The sequence below is a fragment of the Carcharhinus amblyrhynchos genome, chromosome 4 (assembly GCF_965287045.1).
Source record: "Carcharhinus amblyrhynchos chromosome 4, sCarAmb.v2.hapA, whole genome shotgun sequence".
NCBI lineage: Eukaryota > Metazoa > Chordata > Chondrichthyes > Carcharhiniformes > Carcharhinidae > Carcharhinus > Carcharhinus amblyrhynchos.
The window spans coordinates 51724934-51743847 of NC_137327.1; the positions used below are offsets into that span (position 1 = coordinate 51724934).

Below are 18914 nucleotides of genomic sequence, written 5' to 3' on the forward strand. Positions count from 1 at the left end.
TTTCAACATGGTCATAATGTGGCGATGTCGGCGTTGGACCGGAGTAAACACAGTAAGAAGTCTCACAACACCAGATTAAAGGTTTATTTGGTAGCAAAAGCCACTAGCTTTCAGACCGCTGGCTGCCTCTTTGTCAGGTGAGTGGGAGTTCTATTCACAATCAGGGCATATAAAGACACAAACTCAATTTACAGAATAATGGTTGGAATGCGATTCTTTACAGCTAATCAAGTCTTAAAGCTACAGACAATGCGAGTGGAGAGAGCGTTAAGCACAGGTTAAAGAGATGTGTATTGTCTCCACACAAGACAGTTAATGAGATTTTGCAAGTCCAGGCAAGCTGTGGGAGTTACAGATAATGTGACATGAATCCCATATCCCGGTTGAGGCTGTCCTCATGTGTGCAGAATTTGGCTATCAGTCTCTGCTCAGCGATTTTGCGTTGACCTGTGTTGTGAAGGCTGCTTGGAGAACGCTTACCTGAAAATCAGAGGCCGAATGCCCGTGACTGCTGAAGTGTTCCCCAACAGGAAGGGAACAGTCTGGTCTGGTGATTGTCGAGCGGTGTTCATTCACCTGTTGTCATAGCGTCCACATAGTCTCCCCAACATACCATGCAACAGGATATTCTTTCCTGCAGCGTATCAGGTAGACAATGTTGGCCGAGTTGCAAGAGAATGTACCATGTACCTGGTGGATGGTGTTCTCACGTGAGATGATGGCAACGGTGTCAATGATCCAGCAAGTCTTGCAGATGTTGCTGTGGCAGGGTTGTGTGGTGTCATGGTCACTGTTCTCCTGAAGGCTGGGTAATTTGCTGTGGACAATGGTCTGTCTGAGGTTGTGCAGTTGTTTCAAGGCAAGAAGTAGGGGTATGGGGTTGGCCTTGGTGAGATGTTTGTCTTTATCAATGGTATGTCGAAGGCTTAGGAGAAGATGTTGTAGCTTCTCCACTCTAGTGGAAGTACTGGACGACAAAGAGCACTCTGTCCACTATGTCCCGTGTTTGTCTTCTGAGGAGGTTGGTGCAGTTTTTTGCTGTGATGCGTCGGAACCGTTGATCGATGAGTCAAGCGCCATATCCTGTTCTTCTGAGGGCATCTTTCAGCGTCTGGAGGTGTCTGTTGCAATCCTCCTCATCGGAGCAGATCCCGTGTATACGGAGGGCTTGCCCGTAGGGGATGGCTTCTTTAACGTGTTTAAGGTAGAAGCTCGAGAAGTGGAGCATTGTGAGGTTATCCGTGGGCTTGTGGTACAGTGAAGTGCTGAGGTGACCGTCCTTAATGGAGATGCATGTATCCAAGAATGTGTTCCAGAGAGTAGTCCATGGTGAGTCTGATGGTGGGATGGAACTTGTTGATGTCATCATATAGTTGTTTCAGTGATTGTTCACCACAAGTCCAAAGGAAGAAAATGTCATCAATGTATCTAGTGTACAGCATCAGCTGAAGGTCCTGTGCAGTGAAGAAGACTTGTTTGAACCTGTGCATGAAGACGTTGGCATATTGAGGTGCGAATTTGGTCCCCATGGCTGTTCCGTGTGTCTGGATGAAGAACTGGTTGTTGAAGGTGAAGACATTGTGGTCCAGGATGAAGCAGATGAGTTGTAAAATTGCATCTGGAAACTGGCAGTTGTTGGCGTTGAGTACTGAGGTAGTTGCAGCAATGCTATCATCGTGGGAGATGCTGGTGTAGAGTGCCGAGACATTCACTGTGACCAGGAATCACAAACCTGATCACGAACCCACTCAGGTCAACCTATAACACAATCTACAATGAGAGACTTTACCATCGCACCTCTCTCACACTCAACCACCTCATACACCAGCACTACAGCAAATGCCGCATCCTGGAAACCAAGATAGAATCCATATGCTCAACTTGCGCTCAGGACACAGACCAGCTGCGAAACTCTGCCAAGTAAACGAGACAAAGGAACTACACCATCTACATGCATGCCAAGAACAGGAAACTTGAGAAACTCAGCTTCACCACCAGCAGCAACCAAGCGTCTCCCAGTACCACAGTAGAAAACAGTACCAGTGCAGGGACGTCCATTGTCAACTTGTCAGACTACACACTTCACCAGATGAAAAGGAAGTTCTCAGCCAAGGGCTCAATTTTTGCCCCACCACCAAAATAGACTCTATCAGTCTCACAGCAGACACAGAGGAATTCATCAGGCAAATGAGGCTGCAGGAGTTCTTCCACAAATCCCAAGACCAACAGCAAACACAATGAGACAGCCAATGAACTGGAACAGCCAACAGAGAGATCTGCAGTGCAGCAACTGTAGAGGAAAGAGTCGAATTGGACTCCTCTGGAAGGATGCTGCCCTCAACTTGACATATATGCTCAAGCCATCAGGAGGTGCATCAACACCAAATTCATCAGCCACACTCACAAGACAGCCCCGCAACAAGCACAATACAATGCCATCTGCGCTCTCAAGACCAACCACAACATTGTCATCAAACCAGCAGACAAAGGAGGGGCCATCGTCATACTGAACAGAACGGATTACTGCAAAGAAGTGTACCGATATCTGAACAATGGGGAACACCACAGACAGTTACCCGCAGATCTGACCAAAGAACACACCCATCAACTCAACACTCTGATCAAGACCTTTGACCGAGACCTTCACAGCACCCTCCATGCTCTCATCCCATGTACTCCCCGTGTTGGAGATCTCTACTGCCTCCCGAAGATACACAAGGCACACACCTGGCCATCCCATTGTATCAGACATGAGACCCTCTGCGAGAACCTCTCCGGCTACATCGAGGGCATCCTGAAACCCATTGTACAAAGAACCCCCAGTTGCGTTGCGACACTACATACTTCCTACAGAAGCTCAGCACACGTGGAGCAGTTGAACCAGAAGCACTCCTGGTCACAATGGATGTCTTGGCACTCTGCACCAGCATGCCCTACAACGGTGGCATTGCTGCAACTGCCTCAGTACTCAGCACCAACAACTACCAGTTTCCAGATGCAATTTTACAACTCATCCGCTTCATCCTGGACCACAATGTCTTCACCTTCAAAAACCAGTTCCTTATCCAGATGCATGTAACAGCCATGGGGACGAAATTAGCACCTCAAAATGCCAACATCTTCATGCACAGGTTCGAACAAGACTTCCTTACCGCACAGGACCTTCAACCAATGCTATACACCAGATACATTGATGACATTTTCTTCCATTGGAAATTGCTAATTGTATTAGCAATTTTGAAAAACCTGAGGGTTGACAAGTCCCCTGGGCAGATGGGATATATCCTAGGATTCTTTGGGAGGCAAAGGATGAAATTGCACAGCCTTTGGCTTTGATCTATGGGTCCTCACTGTCCATGGGGATAGTGCAAGAGGACTAGAGAGTGGCGAATGTTGTTCCTCTGTTCAAGAAATAAGAGTGACCCTGGTAATTATAGGCTGGTTAGTCTTACTTTGGTGGTCAGTAAGTTAATGGAAAAGGTCCTGAGGGATAGGATTTATGACCATTTGGAAATTTTGCAGCTTAATCCGGGATAGTCAGCACAGATTCATGAGGGGTAAGTCTTGCTTCACAAATCTGATTAATTCTTTGAGGATGTAACTAAGAGTGTAGATGAAGGTAGAGCAATTGATGTTGTGTACGTGGATTTTAGTAAGGCGTTTCATAAGGTTCCCCATAGTAGGCTCATGAAGAAAATAAGGAGGTGTGGGATAGAGGGAAATTTGGCTGATTGGATAAATAACTAGCTATCTCATAGAAAACATAGGGTGGTGGTGGATGGAAAATTTTCAGACTGGAGACCAGTTACCAGCAGTGTACCACAGGGATCAGTGCTGGGTCCTCTGCTATTTGTGATTGTTATTAATGACTTGGAGGAGGGGCTGAAGGGTGGGTTAGTAAATTTGCTGATGACACCAAGATTGGTGGAGTAGTGGATGAGGTTGTAGGCTGCAAAGAGACATTGATAGGATGCAGAGCTGAGCCGAAAAGTGGCAGATGGAGTTTAACCCTGATAAGTGCAAGGTGATTCATTTTGGTAGGACAAATTTGAATGCAGATTACAGGATCAATGGCAGAGTTCTGAGGAATGTGGAGGAACAGAGAGATCTTGGGGTTCATATCCACAGATCTCAGAAGGTTGCCACTCAAGTGGATAGAGCCGTGAAGAAGGCCTAAAGTGTGTTAGCGTTTATTAACAGGAGGTTTGAATTTAAGAGCCGTGGGTTGTGCCTCAACTGTACAGGACATTGATGAGACCACATTTGGAATATTGTGTGTAGTTCTGGTCACCTCACTATAAGAAGGATGTGGAAGCATTGGAGAGAGTGCAGAGGAGATTTACCAGGATGCTGCTGGGTTTGGAAGGTAGGTTTTATGAGGAAAGGTTGAGGGAGGTAGGGCTTTTCTCTTAAGAGTGGAGGAGGATGAGAGGTGACTTAATAGAGGTTTATAAAATGATGAGGGGGATAGATAGAGTGGGCGTTCAGAGACTATTTCCTCGGCTGTTACTAGGGGGCATAACTATAAGGTTCATGGTGGGAGATAAGGAGGGATGTCCGAGGTAGGTTCTTTATTCAGAGAGTGGTTGGGGTGTGGAAGGGACTGCCTGCTGTGATAGTGGAGTTGGACACTTTAGGAACTTTCAAGCGGTTACTGGATAGGCACATGGAGCACACCAGAATGATAGGGAGTGGGATAACTTGATCTTGGTTTCGGACAAAGCTCAGCATAACATTGAGGGCCGAAGGGCCTGTACTGTGCTGTACTGTTCTATGTTGGACTCATGGTGAACAATCACTGAAACAACTATATGATGACATCAACAAGTTCCATCCCACCATCAGACTCAACATGGACTACTCTCCAGAATCGGCTGCATTCTTGGACACATGCATCTCCATTAAGGACGGTCACTTCTCCACTTCACTGCACCACAAGCCCACAGATAACCTCATGATGCTCCACTTCTCCAGCTTCCACCCTAACATGTTAAAGAAACCATCCCCTATGGGCAAGCCCTCCGTATATACAGGATATACTCATATGAGGAGGATCGCAACAGACACTTCCAGATGCTGAAAGAACAGGACATGGCGCTCGACTCATCGATTGACAGTTCCGACGCGCCACAGCGAAAAACCGCACCGACCTCAGAAGACAAACACGGGACACGGTGGACAGAGTACCTTTCGTCGTCTAGTACATCCCTGGAGCGGAGAAGCCACATCATCTTCTCCGGAGCCTTCAACGTATCATTGATGAAGACGAACATCTCGCCAAGGCCAACCCCATACCCCCACTTCTTGCCTTCAAACAACTGCACAACCTCAAACAGACCATTGTCCACAGCAAACTACCCAGCCTTCTGGAGAACAGTGACCATGACACCACACAACCCTGCCACAGCAACCTCTGCAAGACATGCCGGATCACTGACATGGATGCCATCATCTCACGTGAGAACGCCATCCGCCAGAGAGTATGTACATACTCTCGCAACTCGGCCAACATTGTCTACCTGATACGCTGCAGGAAAGGATGCCCTGAGGCATGGTACATTGGGGAGACAATGCAGACGCTACGACAATGGATGAATGAACATTGCCCAGCAATCACCAGGCAAGACTGTTCCCTTCCTTTCGGGGAACACTTCAGCGGTCATGGGCATTCAGCCTCTGATCTTCGGGTAAGTGTTCTCCAAGGCAGCCTTCACGACACAAGACAGTGCAGAGTCGCTGAGCAGAGACTGATAGCCAAGCTCCGCACACATGAGGACGGCCTCAACTGGGATCTTGGGTTCATGTCACATTATCTGTATATTATCACCTATAATGTGACTTGCCTAGACTTGCAAAATCTCACTAACTATCCTGTCTGGAGACAATACACATCTCTTTAACCTCTCTCCACTTACGTTGTCTATACCTTTAAGACTTGATTAGCTATAAAGAATCACATTCCAATCATTATTCTGTAAATTGAGTTTGTATCTTTATATGCCCTGTTTGTGATTGGAACTCCCACTCACCTGACAAAGAGGCAGCCAGCAGTCCGAAAGCTAGTGGCTTTTGCTACCAAATAAACCTTCTGGCCTTTAACCTGGTGTTGTGAGACTTCTTACTGTGTTTCAACATGGTCTCCAGACATCCTGCTGTTCACTCAGTGATTTAGTTACTTAATTTACTTTGATATCAGGCCATCCTGTTCCTCTGCAATATTTCAATATCCAGCATTCTGGGTGCCACTTCTCTCTGTGGCAAGTCAGAGTTTTGCCTACTATCACTTCTAACATTTTCAAATCTTCACCAACTCGCTTACTAAGTCTCAGTCACTGGGTAGGGTAAGTAATTCAGATTTCTGATGTTTATTTACTTATGCCATTGCCAAACTGGAGTCTATTGGCACAATCCCATTACTATCTACCTTTCTGGCAGTGTGGGTCGACTAGAAACTTTTTCTTGCCTCTTTCACAGGAAACTTCCCTACAGCCATTTGGACTCTTTTTCCAAACTTGGTTTCAAGTGCCTTGTGATAACTTTCCAAAGAAGTATACGGTTAATTTTTCCAGGAACAGATGCAATAAGTTTGTTTTCAATTTGAATATTATAATTTTCCCTTTCATTTGGACATGGGGGCAGGGGAGGAGTGATTGACTTGATGGCTAGACCATGGTGCAGAATCATAGATTCCTACACTATAGAAAGAGGCTCTTCGGCCCATTGAGTCATATGGTGGTACAGTGGTTAGCAACACTGCCTCACAGCTCCTGAGGCCCAGGTTCAATTCCAGCCTTGTAGCAGTCTTTGTGGAGTTTGCACATTCTCCTGTGTTTGCGTAGGTTTCTGCCTACACTCCAAAGATATGCAGGTTAGGTGGATTGGCCATGCTAAATTGCCCCTTAGTGTCCCACGATGTCTAAGTTAGATTGATTGGCCATGGTAAATGTGTGGGGTTACAGGGATAGGATGGGGAAGAGGGCCTGGGTAAGATACCCTGTCAGAGAGTCGGTGCAGACTTGATGTGTCGAATGGCCTATTATGCACCGTAGGGATTCTATGATTCTATTAGTATGCACTGACTCTCTGACAGAGTGTCTTACTCAAGCCTCCTTTCCTGTCCTATCCCCTAACTAAGAGTCAATATATAACAACTTGTTTCTCTCTAACAGAAAAGATGCCAATGCTCGCTCATGGTCTGTGGCTAATTACCTTATACAACTCTGATTTTTCTGCACGAAGTGTTACATTGCCAAATGTATTTATTGCGATAACATGGCTAACTGGTAGTTGACTTTCTTAACTGAATGAGAACACCTCCTCTGGTTGTCCTATGTAACGTTATGTTCTATCTTCAATAGCTCACCAAGAGACAGGCTTATGTATGGGCAGGTCAGACCTGCTTGACGTAGTTAGTCAAACCAAGGATTCTATGGATCCTTCATTTGCAGCATCTGATTAGAGGCCATCCTCAAAGTTGAAGCCCCACATACTTCACTTCTCCTTCCTTTAATCTCTTGTATTCCTGCTTCACTCCGATACCTTTTTATTAGCATTGCCTCATTAGATCCTCCAGTTGCTATGCTCCCATTCATCTGTAACCTAGTCTAAACTGTCATTCATTAGAACAGTAAGCCCCTCCTGACTTTCTATTTTAAATGCATCATGTCTTTTGGCATTTCTGTAGCTCACAGCTTCCTCAAAAATCATTGTGAGCTGCACATATTCCAGTTATGTAACATCCTAACAATTTTGAAATGATAGATGGCACATTCTTCAGTTAATAACTCATGTTAAGTTCAATTCTTTAGGTTCACAGTGGTGAATTGTTCCACTTTTGCTAGTTCAGCCAAAACACCAGCTTTGGGTGAGAGTAGCAATTACTTTTGAGGATATTGTTAAGTAGCTTTTAATTGATACAGAGTGTCGCTTTCATTTAGCACAGGTAGCTCAATAGAAACCACATCAGTATTTATAGAATGACTTACTGCAGCTATTTTACAAGGCATTACTACTCTCTTTAGTGACCTCAAGGTAATGGCATTCTCAAACCACATGGTACTTTCATACCTGTGCTGTTCAGTACACTTTCTCTGAAAAAAGAACAAATGAAACTTGACATGGGACATGATGAGGTAATTCATTTTGGAAAGTCAGTATTTTGAGGTAATTCATTTTGGAAAGTCAGTATTTTGAGGTAATTCATTTTGGAAAGTTGGTGTTTTAAAATTTCCAGGTGTTCGATAAGGTGCCTCACAAGAGGTTGCTGCAAAAGATTAAGGTACACAGAGTTGGGGGTAAAGTGTTAGCATGGATTGAGGATTGGCTCAATCCAGGAAGCAGACAGTTGGAATAAATGGGTGCTTTTCTGGTTGGCAGTTGGTGACTAGTGGCGTGCCGCAGGGATCAGTGCTGGGGCCTCAACTGTTTACCATATACATAGACAATCTGGAGCAGGGGACCGAGTGTAGGGTAACAAAGTTTGTGGATGACACAAAGATGAGTGGGAAAGCGAATTGCGCGGAGGACGCAGAATGTCTGCAGAGAGATTTGGATAGGCTAAGTGAGTGGGCGAAGATCTGGCAGATGGAGTATAATGTTGGCAAGTGTGAGGTTATCCACTTTGGAAGGAAATGATAGTAAAATGGACTATTATTTAAATGGTGAAAAATTACAACATGCCACTGCGCAGAGGGATCTGGGGGTCCTCGTGCATGAATCACAAAAACTCAGTTTGCAAGTGCAGCAGGTTATCAAGAAGGCAAATGGAACGTTGGTCTTTATTGCGAGGGGGAGTGGAGTATAAAAGCAGGGAGGTCTTGCTGCAATTGTACAAGGTACTGGTGAGGCCGCAACCAGAGTACTGTGTGCAATTTTGGTCCCCTCATTTGCGAAAGGATGTATTGGCCTTGGAGGGAGTACAAAGAAGGTTCACCAGGTTGATACCGGAGATGAGGGGGCTGGTTTATGAGGAGAGATTGAGTAGATTGAGCCTGCACTCGTTGGAGTTTAGAAGGCTGAGGGGAGATCTTATAGAGACATATAAGATAATGAAAGGGCTAGACAGGGTAGAGGCAGAGAGATTACTTCCACTTAGAAAGGAAACAAGAACTAGAGGGCACAGCCTCAAAATAAGGGGCAGTCAATTTAGATCAGAGTTGAAGAGGAACTTCTCTCAGAGGGTAATGAATCTTTGGGATTCTCTGCTCATTGAAACAGTGGAGGCTACCTCGTTAAATGTGTTTAAGTCACAGATAGATATTCTGATCAATAAGGGAATTAAGGGTTATGGGGAGCAGGCAGGTAAGTGGAACTGAACCACTATCAGATTAGCCATGATCTTATTGAATGGCGGGGCAGGCTCGGGGGCTAGATGGCCTACTCCTGCTCCTATTTCTTATGTTCTTACAGAAGTCAGTGGAACTACACAGCTCGGACATTATTGCATATCCTTAACAAAACCTGATGTTTATTATCAGAGTGTTCCAAAAGTATTAATGATATCAGGCAATGAGGATCGGCAAAGGGGAAGTTGCAATTCGTTCAAAAGTTGATGAAGAATATAGGAGATTAATAGAAGAAATTAGTAAGAAGTGTGAAATCTGTATATTAAGAAAAAGTATCAGAAGATATTGACATCTCCTATGCCAAGTCTTCTATAAACACTTGACTTTAGTGAAGGATTGGCATGTATTTACAGATGTAGGACAAAGATTGTCATTCTAGACTGGTGATTAGATTTGGTGTTTTTACAAATATTATCAACAAGATCATGGAGAAATGGGTAGGGACTAAATCTGAGCCAAAAGCTATCTTTTAAACTGATAATAGAGGGGAATTTGCCAATTATGTGTTCAGATGCGGTGAACACTTAAATTATGGTCCTGAATACTGGAGTTGCAAGTCTTTTCAGCAACGGACTTTGTGAAAGGAAGCATGTAGTCATTGACAATATGTCACATTTTAGCTACCAACCAGACTGCAAGTTGACAACCATCGAGCATTGTTCCTGCAAAGAATTCACTATAGATGTTGGGAAGGTCGAGTTCCTATCGATTAGTCTGTGTACAACATCCCAATTGCCTTTGGTTCTGTGTAATAGTCTTCCTGTTCCAGAAGGTATTAGCAGTTTCTCCTTTATTCGGCACAATTGAATGCTTTGCATGCAGGTTGATAGGCTTTCATCAGGTCTGAGATCCCTGAGGGAAATCAGAGAGGACTGAGACAAGTGTTTAAAATCATCTGATACAGATTTCAATTCAGACATTTAGTATGTTATTAAAAAAGGATCAAAGGCAATGGACACCCTTGTAAGCTAATATCATGTGATGGTAAGACAGTATTCATCAACCAAGGCAAAGTGTTAAGGTTTATTTCTCATGGTTACTCAGAATTAAATACAAAACCTTGAACTCTGAGCTGTTGCTGGAGTCAGAAGTCTCACAACACTAGGTTAAATTCCAAAAGGTTTATTTGGTAACACAAACCACTAGCTTTTGGAGTGCTGCCCCTTCATCAGGTGAATGGGAGTTCAGTCCACAAACAGGGCATATAAAGACACAAACTCAATTTACAAAATATTGGTTGGAATGCAAGTCTCTACAGGTAATCAAGTCTTAAAGGTACAGACAATGTGAGTGGAGAGAGGGTTAAGCACAGGTTAAAGAGATGTGTATTGTCTCCAGCCAGGACAGTTAGTGAGATTTTGCAAGTCCAGTCAAGTTGTGGGGGTTACAAGACTTGATTACATGCACAGACTCTCCACATCATGGCTACTGTTGATGGAAGCAGACATGATAACTTGTATCTCTGGTGCTTGTGTGTTTTATGACGAGCAGTTTGAAGAACAGAATGCAGTAATTTTTAATTAATTTACAGGACGTGGTCATCATTGGCTGGGCCAGCACTTATTGTCCATCCCTAACTGCCCTCCATTTCAGACGGCATTTGAGAATCAACCACATTACTGTGGCTCTGGAGTCACATGTAGTTCAGAGCGGGTAAGGATGGCAGATTTCCTTCTCTAAAGGACATTACTGAACAAGCTGGCTTGCTACAACAATCGATAATGGTTTCATGGTCATCATTACATTTTTAGTTCGAGATTTCTTTATAGTGATAATGCAAGTGACCTCGATACGCACGACAGAATTATCACATCCAAAGGCCTATGATGCAGAGTGAGCTCTCAGATGACATACATTCCAGAGAGGTTGAATGAGTGGAAGGATGTGACAATTGTGGAATGTGCAAGAAAGGCAACTGGTAAGTTTCACTATTAGTTGCATGTCCAGAATGATGGTTAAGAAGGAAGGCCATAGACTGGCAGAATGGGGTGAAAGAGTGGAGAGTAGGAAAGCACAGGTGCACGTACTGATTGTGGGTTGACAAGTGACCCTAGTGTAAGAAAAAGATGACCTTTCAGAGAAAACTCACCAATTGTGCAAGAGGGAGATCTCATCGTAGGAGTTCTGAAAGACACAAAAGTGGTATTAAGAGTGATAGGTCAACTTGATTAGATGATGAAATAAAGACCACAGAATAATCTTGGAACAAAATTAGAAACAAAACTTCTCAAGATGTTTTGGTGGCTGCCAAAAACATGAAAATAAACTAATAAAAGAGCCAGAACAAAGTGGTAAGATAGTTGGAGATAATTTGGACTTTACTGAGCTACCAAATAAGGATCGACCAGTTTTGTCACAAGAAATTTGCACTGAAAAAGAGATATGGAGATAGGACTTACAAGGCTAAAGAGAGGCTGGTTGCTGCGAGTACTGAAGACTGATTCAGTCATACAGATGCTGGAGTGGATTCCTCCAGAACTGGAACAGGGTATGGTATATTTTGGTGAGATGGTTTTGCTGAATTTAGATTGTATTTAGCTAAAAGCAGATCCCGCAATGTTGCATTGGCACCATAAAAATAGTAAAGACCATACCATTTTGGCACTTCCAAGATGCATATTGATTTCTTACAAGGTGGCCCAGTGGAATTTGCAAAGCATCTTATTAATAAGACTAGAGCAGAATTTAAAATTGGCCATCAAGCTTGTGGGACTTGCTGGGGCCTCAGCTATTTACCATTTATATAGATGATCTGGAGGAGGGAACCGAGTGCAGGGTGTCGAAATTTGCTGATGACACCAAGATTGGGGGAACGGCAAATTGTGCGGAGGGTGTGGAGAGTCTGCAGAAGGATCTAGATAGGCTGGGCGAATGGGCCAGGAAATGGCAAATGGAATTTAATGTTGGCAAGTGTGAGGTGGTCCACTTTGGTAGGAAGAATGGTAGGAAGGACTATTACTTACGTGGCGAAAAACTGCAGCAGGCGACGGTGCAGAGGGACCTCGGGGTCCTTGTGCATGAATCGCAAAAACCCAGCTTGCAGGTGCAGCAGGTGGTCAGGAAGGCGAATGGGATGCTGGCCTTCATAGCGAGGGGGATTGAATATAAAAGTAGGGAGGTCTTGCTGCAGCTGTATAGGGCATTGGTGAGGCCGCAGCTGGAGTACTGTGTGCAGTTTTGGGCGCCGCACCTGCGCAAGGATATTTTGGCCCTGGAGGGAGTGCAGAGGAGGTTTACTAGGCTGATACCGGAGTTGAGGGGATTGAGCTATGAGGAGAGGCTGAATAAACTAGGCTTGTACTCGTTAGAGTTTAGAAGAATGAGGGGAGATCTCATTGAGACGTATAAGATGATGAATGGGATGGATAGGATAGAGGTGGAGAGACTCTTCCCGCTCAAAAAAGACAGTAGGACTAGGGGGCACAGCCTCAAGATAAAGGGGAGGCGGTTTAGAACGGAGTTGAGGAGGAACTTCTTCACTCAAAGGGTGGTGAATCTCTGGAATTCTCTGCCCGTTGAAGTGGTGGAGGCTGCCTCGCTAAATATTTTTAAGAAGCGGGTTGATGGGTTTTTGATAAGAGAAGGGATTAAGGGTTATGGGGAGAGGGCGGGAAAGTGGAACTGAGCCACGACAGATCAGCCATGATCTTATTGAATGGCGGGGCAGGCTCGAGGGGCTAGATGGCCTACTCCTGCTCCTATTTCTTATGTTCTTATGTTCTTATGATATTAAGTAAAGTAGATCTGGAAAATGGTAATTGCTCAATTAAAGTACTAGCTGTGTTCTTTAAAATTGTGATTATAAATGAAGCAGCTTTAAGTCATTCAGAGACTCCCAAAGGAATCAATGTATAAACTGGAGCTAGGTTCTTTTGGACATTTCTCATCTGGAAAAATTAATTGCAAGTTGAAATACTGTACACAGCATAGACAGTAATGTGCATTCCTAAAAGAAATAACTTGTAAAATAATCACTAAATATAAACAAATCATTGTATAAATTCAAATGAGATAACACTCACCGGTCTTTCTTTCTTCTTATAGTGTCTCAGATTTGGATGTCTTGCTTCCAGTCTGGTTCAAAGGGTTTTGTGATGGCTGATGAATCCAAGGTACCATCTGCAGACCACTGTCCATGAGGTAGGTGCTTCTTGCAGAGGCAGGTAGCTTAGTTGCTTGGAAGTCTGTGCACAGTCTCCAATGCCCTGACTTTGCCCCTGCTTGTTCCTGATATTGTTTGTCGACATGTCAGTGCCTTCCCAAATGAATCTTCTCCATTTTGACCAGTCACAAACCAGAGGCTTCCAGAGTCGGTAGAGATGTTTGATCTCTTCAAAAATGCTTTGAGATGATGCCGCAATGATTGGCACATTGGCCTGGGAGAGAATGCTGTTGGATTGCCTTTCTTGACACTAAATCCGGAGGATCTTGTGAAGGCATTGTTGATGGTGCTTCGAGATCCCTTCTGCAGGTTATCCAGGTCTTAGAAGTATAGGTAGGATGTGCAGGGGTCACCGCTGCCTGGTGAAGCTTGACCGTAGGATCAGGTTTGAGAACCTGATCGCCAAATGTTCTTAACTTCAGTTGGCCAAAGGCTGAGCTGGCACATTAGAGGCAATGATGGATCTCATTGTCTGTCTGCCTTCAAAAGGAGGCTTGCAAGATATGGACAATGGTTTATATTGTTTTGAATCTCTCAGTTGATCTCAATCAAAGAGGAGAGATGTTGAGCTGTGGGAGCTGGTTGGAATAGGACCTTCATTTTCCAGATGTTTAGTGAAAGGTCCATTTTCTTCTTTGCTTTCTGAGTGCACTCGAAAGCATCTTCTGCATACCAATACTCACTGATACCGATAGCTGAAGTTATTTTGGTCTTGAATGGAAGGCAGCATAGGTTGCACAGACAGATATTGTTAGAGTTAATGGGATGAAGGGCCAGGCTCATCAACAACCTTGTAAAATTTATCCAAGGACTGTTGAACGGTTTCTCTTTTCTTCTGCCGGTAAATCTCTTTGTAGCAGCTAATGCCATCATTGATTGCCCGATTCACTTTGGCACTGCGCTCTTTGTTTGGGTCGCTCTCTGTGAAGATTTCCAATGCCTCTTCGATGAGTTGGAAAGCTCTCGATAGTCGTTTGGTTGATAAAACCCGAGGGGGGAGTGTTTCAGTGCCAACTTCCTCTTCAGCTGGTTGACTCTCTAGCTGCATCAAATCTTCACTGGATGATTTCTCTCCATGGGACCCAAGCGATTCCACCACGTCAGCTTTGTCCACTTCATCAAAGCCGACTTCCCTTGCCAAGGTGATGGCTTGATGCTGAACCTGAGGGGCAGTGTCACCTGGCCCTTTGTGTTTGCTGGCATACTCAGTCTTCTCCTCTTTGGAGATGTATGTTCTCTGTGGCACACGCTTCCAGGAAAATCCCGTCTCATCAAAGTTAAAGACTTGTTTCGATGAGTAACTGCTTTCTTCAATAATTCTCTTCAACTGGGAAGGAAATTCATCAGCTGCAGCAGTAGCTGCTTCACTGGTCACTTTAATGTTGTGCAAACAGGAACGTTTCTTGAAACGCTCAAACCAACCACGACTAGCATTGAAACTCTCCAACTGTGAATTCCCACCCTGCTCATTCTGTAACTTGTCATAAAAGCTTTTCGCTTTTGCTTGGATGATCACTAAACTAAGAGGCACCTTGCGTTTGTTTTGCTCTTTGATCCAGACTTCCAAAAGTCTTTCCATATTTTCCATGATGCTGCTTCTAGTCCGGCTGATCCTGCCAGCACTGAAGGGTGTGACACTTTGTGCGCTCTGTTTGATCTTGTTGGCGTTACCACGGATTGTTCTCACTGTCGTAGGGGGTAGCCCCAGAGCTCGGCCAATAGCAACAGCTCGTTCTCCAGCCTCAAAACGTTTTAAAACCTCCAACTTCATTTCCAAAGTGATAGTTTTTCTTGTTTTCTTAGCAGCAGCAGACTCGCTGCCATCACCTGCTGGATGCTTTTGACTCATGTCTCAGAGTGATTCCAAAGGATTGAAGCACTAAATCAAACGTTCAAGACAATCTCAAATGATTTTAAAATGGCTTATCTGCATCCACCCAGTGCAGCGTTGAACAAGGCCACATTCAGGACTCCAAAATTAATCAGAAGAGTCCTGAGGGACAAGTACTGCATTCTGCATTTTTCACCCAAACAAGCCCCAGAGCCAAGGAAACCAATTTTACCTGCAGCAAATGCCTCTCTCAATGACTTTAAACTGGCTTCTCTGCTTTGCCCGCCACACAGCTGCACAGCCACCAACCTGGGAGGATTGCAGTCAGGAACTGCATTAAAGTGAGCAGCCCCAGCTTTAATGTCACCCTGAAAAAAAAATACATTGAGTATATAGTGTTTCTTTGTACAGCACTGTTCTGCAGAGTTTGCAGCAAAGATTCAAACGTGACCGAACATCTCTCTCCACACTCATTCCAAGATGGCACCAATGAGTTCATGGGATGCTATGCAAACAAAGCAACAAAAGTCAGAATGTTCAGCACAAGTACTGGTTCCAGTACATCCGTAATATTAAAGTAGGACAGTACAAAATCAAACAACTTTAAGTGGGGATGTACGATAACTTTAAATTAATGATTTTATTTTGAGACTGTTACTCCAATCCTGCTGCTTAATTGTGCTGGGTCATCACAGAACATAGAACATTACAGTGCAGTACAGGCCCTTTGGCCCTTGATGTTACGCCGACCAGTGGAACCAATCTAATAAAATGATTTTACATCTAAAGAGTCAAAGCAATTGCAAAGATTAACTGGCCAGCTGGACTGTTTAAAAAATGTATTTTATTATTGTCACAAGTCGGGTTATGTTAACACTGCAATGACATTACCATGAAAATCCCCTAGTCACCACACACTAGCACCCATTCGGGTACACTAAGGGGGAATCTAGCACGATCAATGCACCTAACCAGTACGTCTTTCAGATTGTAGGAGGAAACTGGAGCACCTGGAGGAAACCCATGCAGACATGGGGAGAATGTGCAAACTCTGCACAGACAGTGGTCCAAGCTGGGAATTCAATCCAGATCCCTGGCACAGTGAGGCAGCAGTGCAAACCACTGTGCCATCCCAAGTTGTGGATTCAGAATAGATCACATGCTAGTTTTAATGTACCAGAGTTAAACACCAGGATGAGTATCAACAGAATCAAAGCGAACAGAATCTTACAAGATTCTGAAGGAGGCCATTTTGCCCATCATGTCTGTCCTAACTTTGCAAGAGCAGTCCAATTATAGGTCTGCACTCCAGCTTTCTCCACAAAATCCTGCAAATTGATTCTCTTCCAGTACATTTGCCCATCTGTCCAATTGCCTTTCCAAGTTGCCTTTGGCATTTAATCCTCTCAAGATACTTCAATTCTGATCTTAGCAACCCCACATGAAAAATATTATTTTTCATTCCCCTTAGTTCTTTTGTCAATTATTTTAAAACCGTGACACCTGCTACCATCCCAAATGCCGAAGGAAACAGTTTATCCCTATTTTGTCTATCAAAAATCCTCATGATCTTGAATAGCTATTCGATCCCCCCCATCCCCCGATCCCCCACCGATTCCCCCGACCCCCCCCCAATGATCCCGCCCCATTCCCCCCGCTGATCCCCCACCGCCGATCCTCCCCTCATCCCCCCCATTCCACCCCACCGATCCCCCATCGATCCCCCCATCCTCCCCTCCCCCCCGATCCCCCCTCCCTCCCCACCGATCCCCCCTCCCTCCCCACCGATCCCCCCTCCCTCCCCCCTCCCTCCCCCCTCCCTCCCGATCCTCCCCCCAATCCCCCCTCCCTCCCCGATCCCCCCTCCCTCCCGATCCTCCCCCCTCCCGATCCTCCCCCCCCCCGATCCTCCCCCCGATCCCCCCTCCCTCCCTCCCGATCCTCCCCCCCCGATCCTCCCCCCCGATCCCCCCTCCCTCCCTGATCCTCCCCCCCGATCTCCCCGATCCTCCTCCCTCCCCCCAATCCTCCCCCCATCCCTCCCCCCTCCCCCGATCCTCCCCGATCCTTCCCCCCCGATCCCCCCCTCCTCCCTGATCCTCCCCCCCCCAACCCCCACCTCTTTACCCTTCTCTGCAACAAGAGCAACTTCAGTTTTCCATTCTCCATATTACAGAAGTCCTTCATCCCTTGTGTCTTCCTGGTAAACCTCATATGTACACTCTCCAAAAACAGGACGTCCTTCCGAAATCGTGGTGCCCAAGACAAGTTCACAAGTTGAGGTTCAACTAGTGATTTTTTGAGGTTCAGCAGAACTTTCTTGCCTTTATATTCAATACCCCTATTTACAATGCAAATTACAATTTTAGATTATACGGTCTCCCATGTTATTCCACCCAAATCATATCACTTCCTATTCATCTGATTATATTGCATCTGTCATGCGTCTACACATTTCACAGTCTGTCTTTATCCTAACGAAGTCAGCTACTACTCCTCAGTATTTACTATCTTGTCAAGTTTTTTATCTGCAAATTTGGAAATTTTACTTACGATACCGAAGTCCAGGTTACTTTTATAAGAATGCGCCTAATATTGGCCCTGGAGAATACTTCTCTACAGTCAGAAAAATACAGCCACTCAAGCAACTCAATCAGTTTATCAGACATTATTTGCCTTTAATAGGTCCATGTTCTATGTCCATTAGCAACCCATGCTTCTCCATGTGAGAATTAATTTTATTTTGACAATGGTCTCTCATGGTTTTCCCACCACTGACATTAAGCTGATTGGCCTGTAGTTCCAGGTTTATCCCTCTCCTGTTTCCTTTGGCACAAGAGTTGGTAGCAGGTCTCAGAGATTTAAAATAATTGACAAAAGAACTAAGGGGGAATGAAAAATAATATTTTTCACGTAGGGTTGCTAAGAATGGGATTGAAGTGCCTGAGAGGATTAAACGCCAAAAAAAATTTGAAAATGCAATCGGACATGTACTGGAAGAGAATCAATTTGCAGGGTTTTGTGGAGGAAGCTGGAGTGTGGGCCTATAATTGGACAGCTCTTGTAAAGTTAGGACAGACATGATGGGCTGAATGGCCTCCTCCCATATTGTAAGATTCTGTTCGCTTTGGTTCTGTTGGTGCTTTTCGAGGTTCTTTATGAAAGTTAGTGATGTTACTTAACCTAGGCTGTCTCTAGGCTGGTAAACCAAAAACTCCTCCTCCCAATAATAAAGTTTATCACCATCTCTGTGACTGGAGGTGATTTGGTTCTTAGTGCAGGTGTCTCACTGCTTGTGAATGGGTTGCAAAATAAGGCCTTTCACTATTTGAAAATAATTCATTTCCTGTCTTCTCTTGTCAGTTCCTTCAGCTCTGGATTAAATTTTTAAAAATGTCGTGCATATCCTAAATGTCACCATGGTTGCATAAAACTTGACAACTTCCCACTGTTGAACAGTCAATCCAATTGACAACCTTTGTGCTGAACTATACACATAATTGACGAAATTACAAAATAAAGTGACAATGGCCAGATATGTTTCTGCATTTTTGCTAGTCAATTTGGTAGGAGTGGG

General features: G+C 44.6%; 1 protein-coding gene across 4 annotated transcripts in view; it reads right to left on the minus strand.

The window, feature by feature from the left end:
- The window catches only part of fbxl8 (F-box and leucine-rich repeat protein 8), a 31424-nt gene that overhangs the window by 11275 nt on the left and 1235 nt on the right, over positions 1 to 18914 (minus strand). For 2 of the 4 annotated variants that reach the window (XM_080187139.1, XM_080187137.1), the window contains exons 2-3: positions 15570 to 15705; positions 11434 to 11468 (exon numbers count right to left, since the gene is read on the minus strand). Coding sequence is in view for 1 of the 4 variants with exons in the window: in XM_080187138.1 (XP_080043264.1) it covers positions 14264 to 15355 (1092 nt within the window). In the remaining 3 variants the exon portion in view is untranslated. Of the gene's footprint in view, positions 1 to 9712; positions 10197 to 11433; positions 11469 to 13366; positions 15386 to 15569; positions 15706 to 18914 lie in introns of those variants that run through there. The other 2 variants (XM_080187138.1, XR_013886485.1) reach the window with 2 other exon arrangements.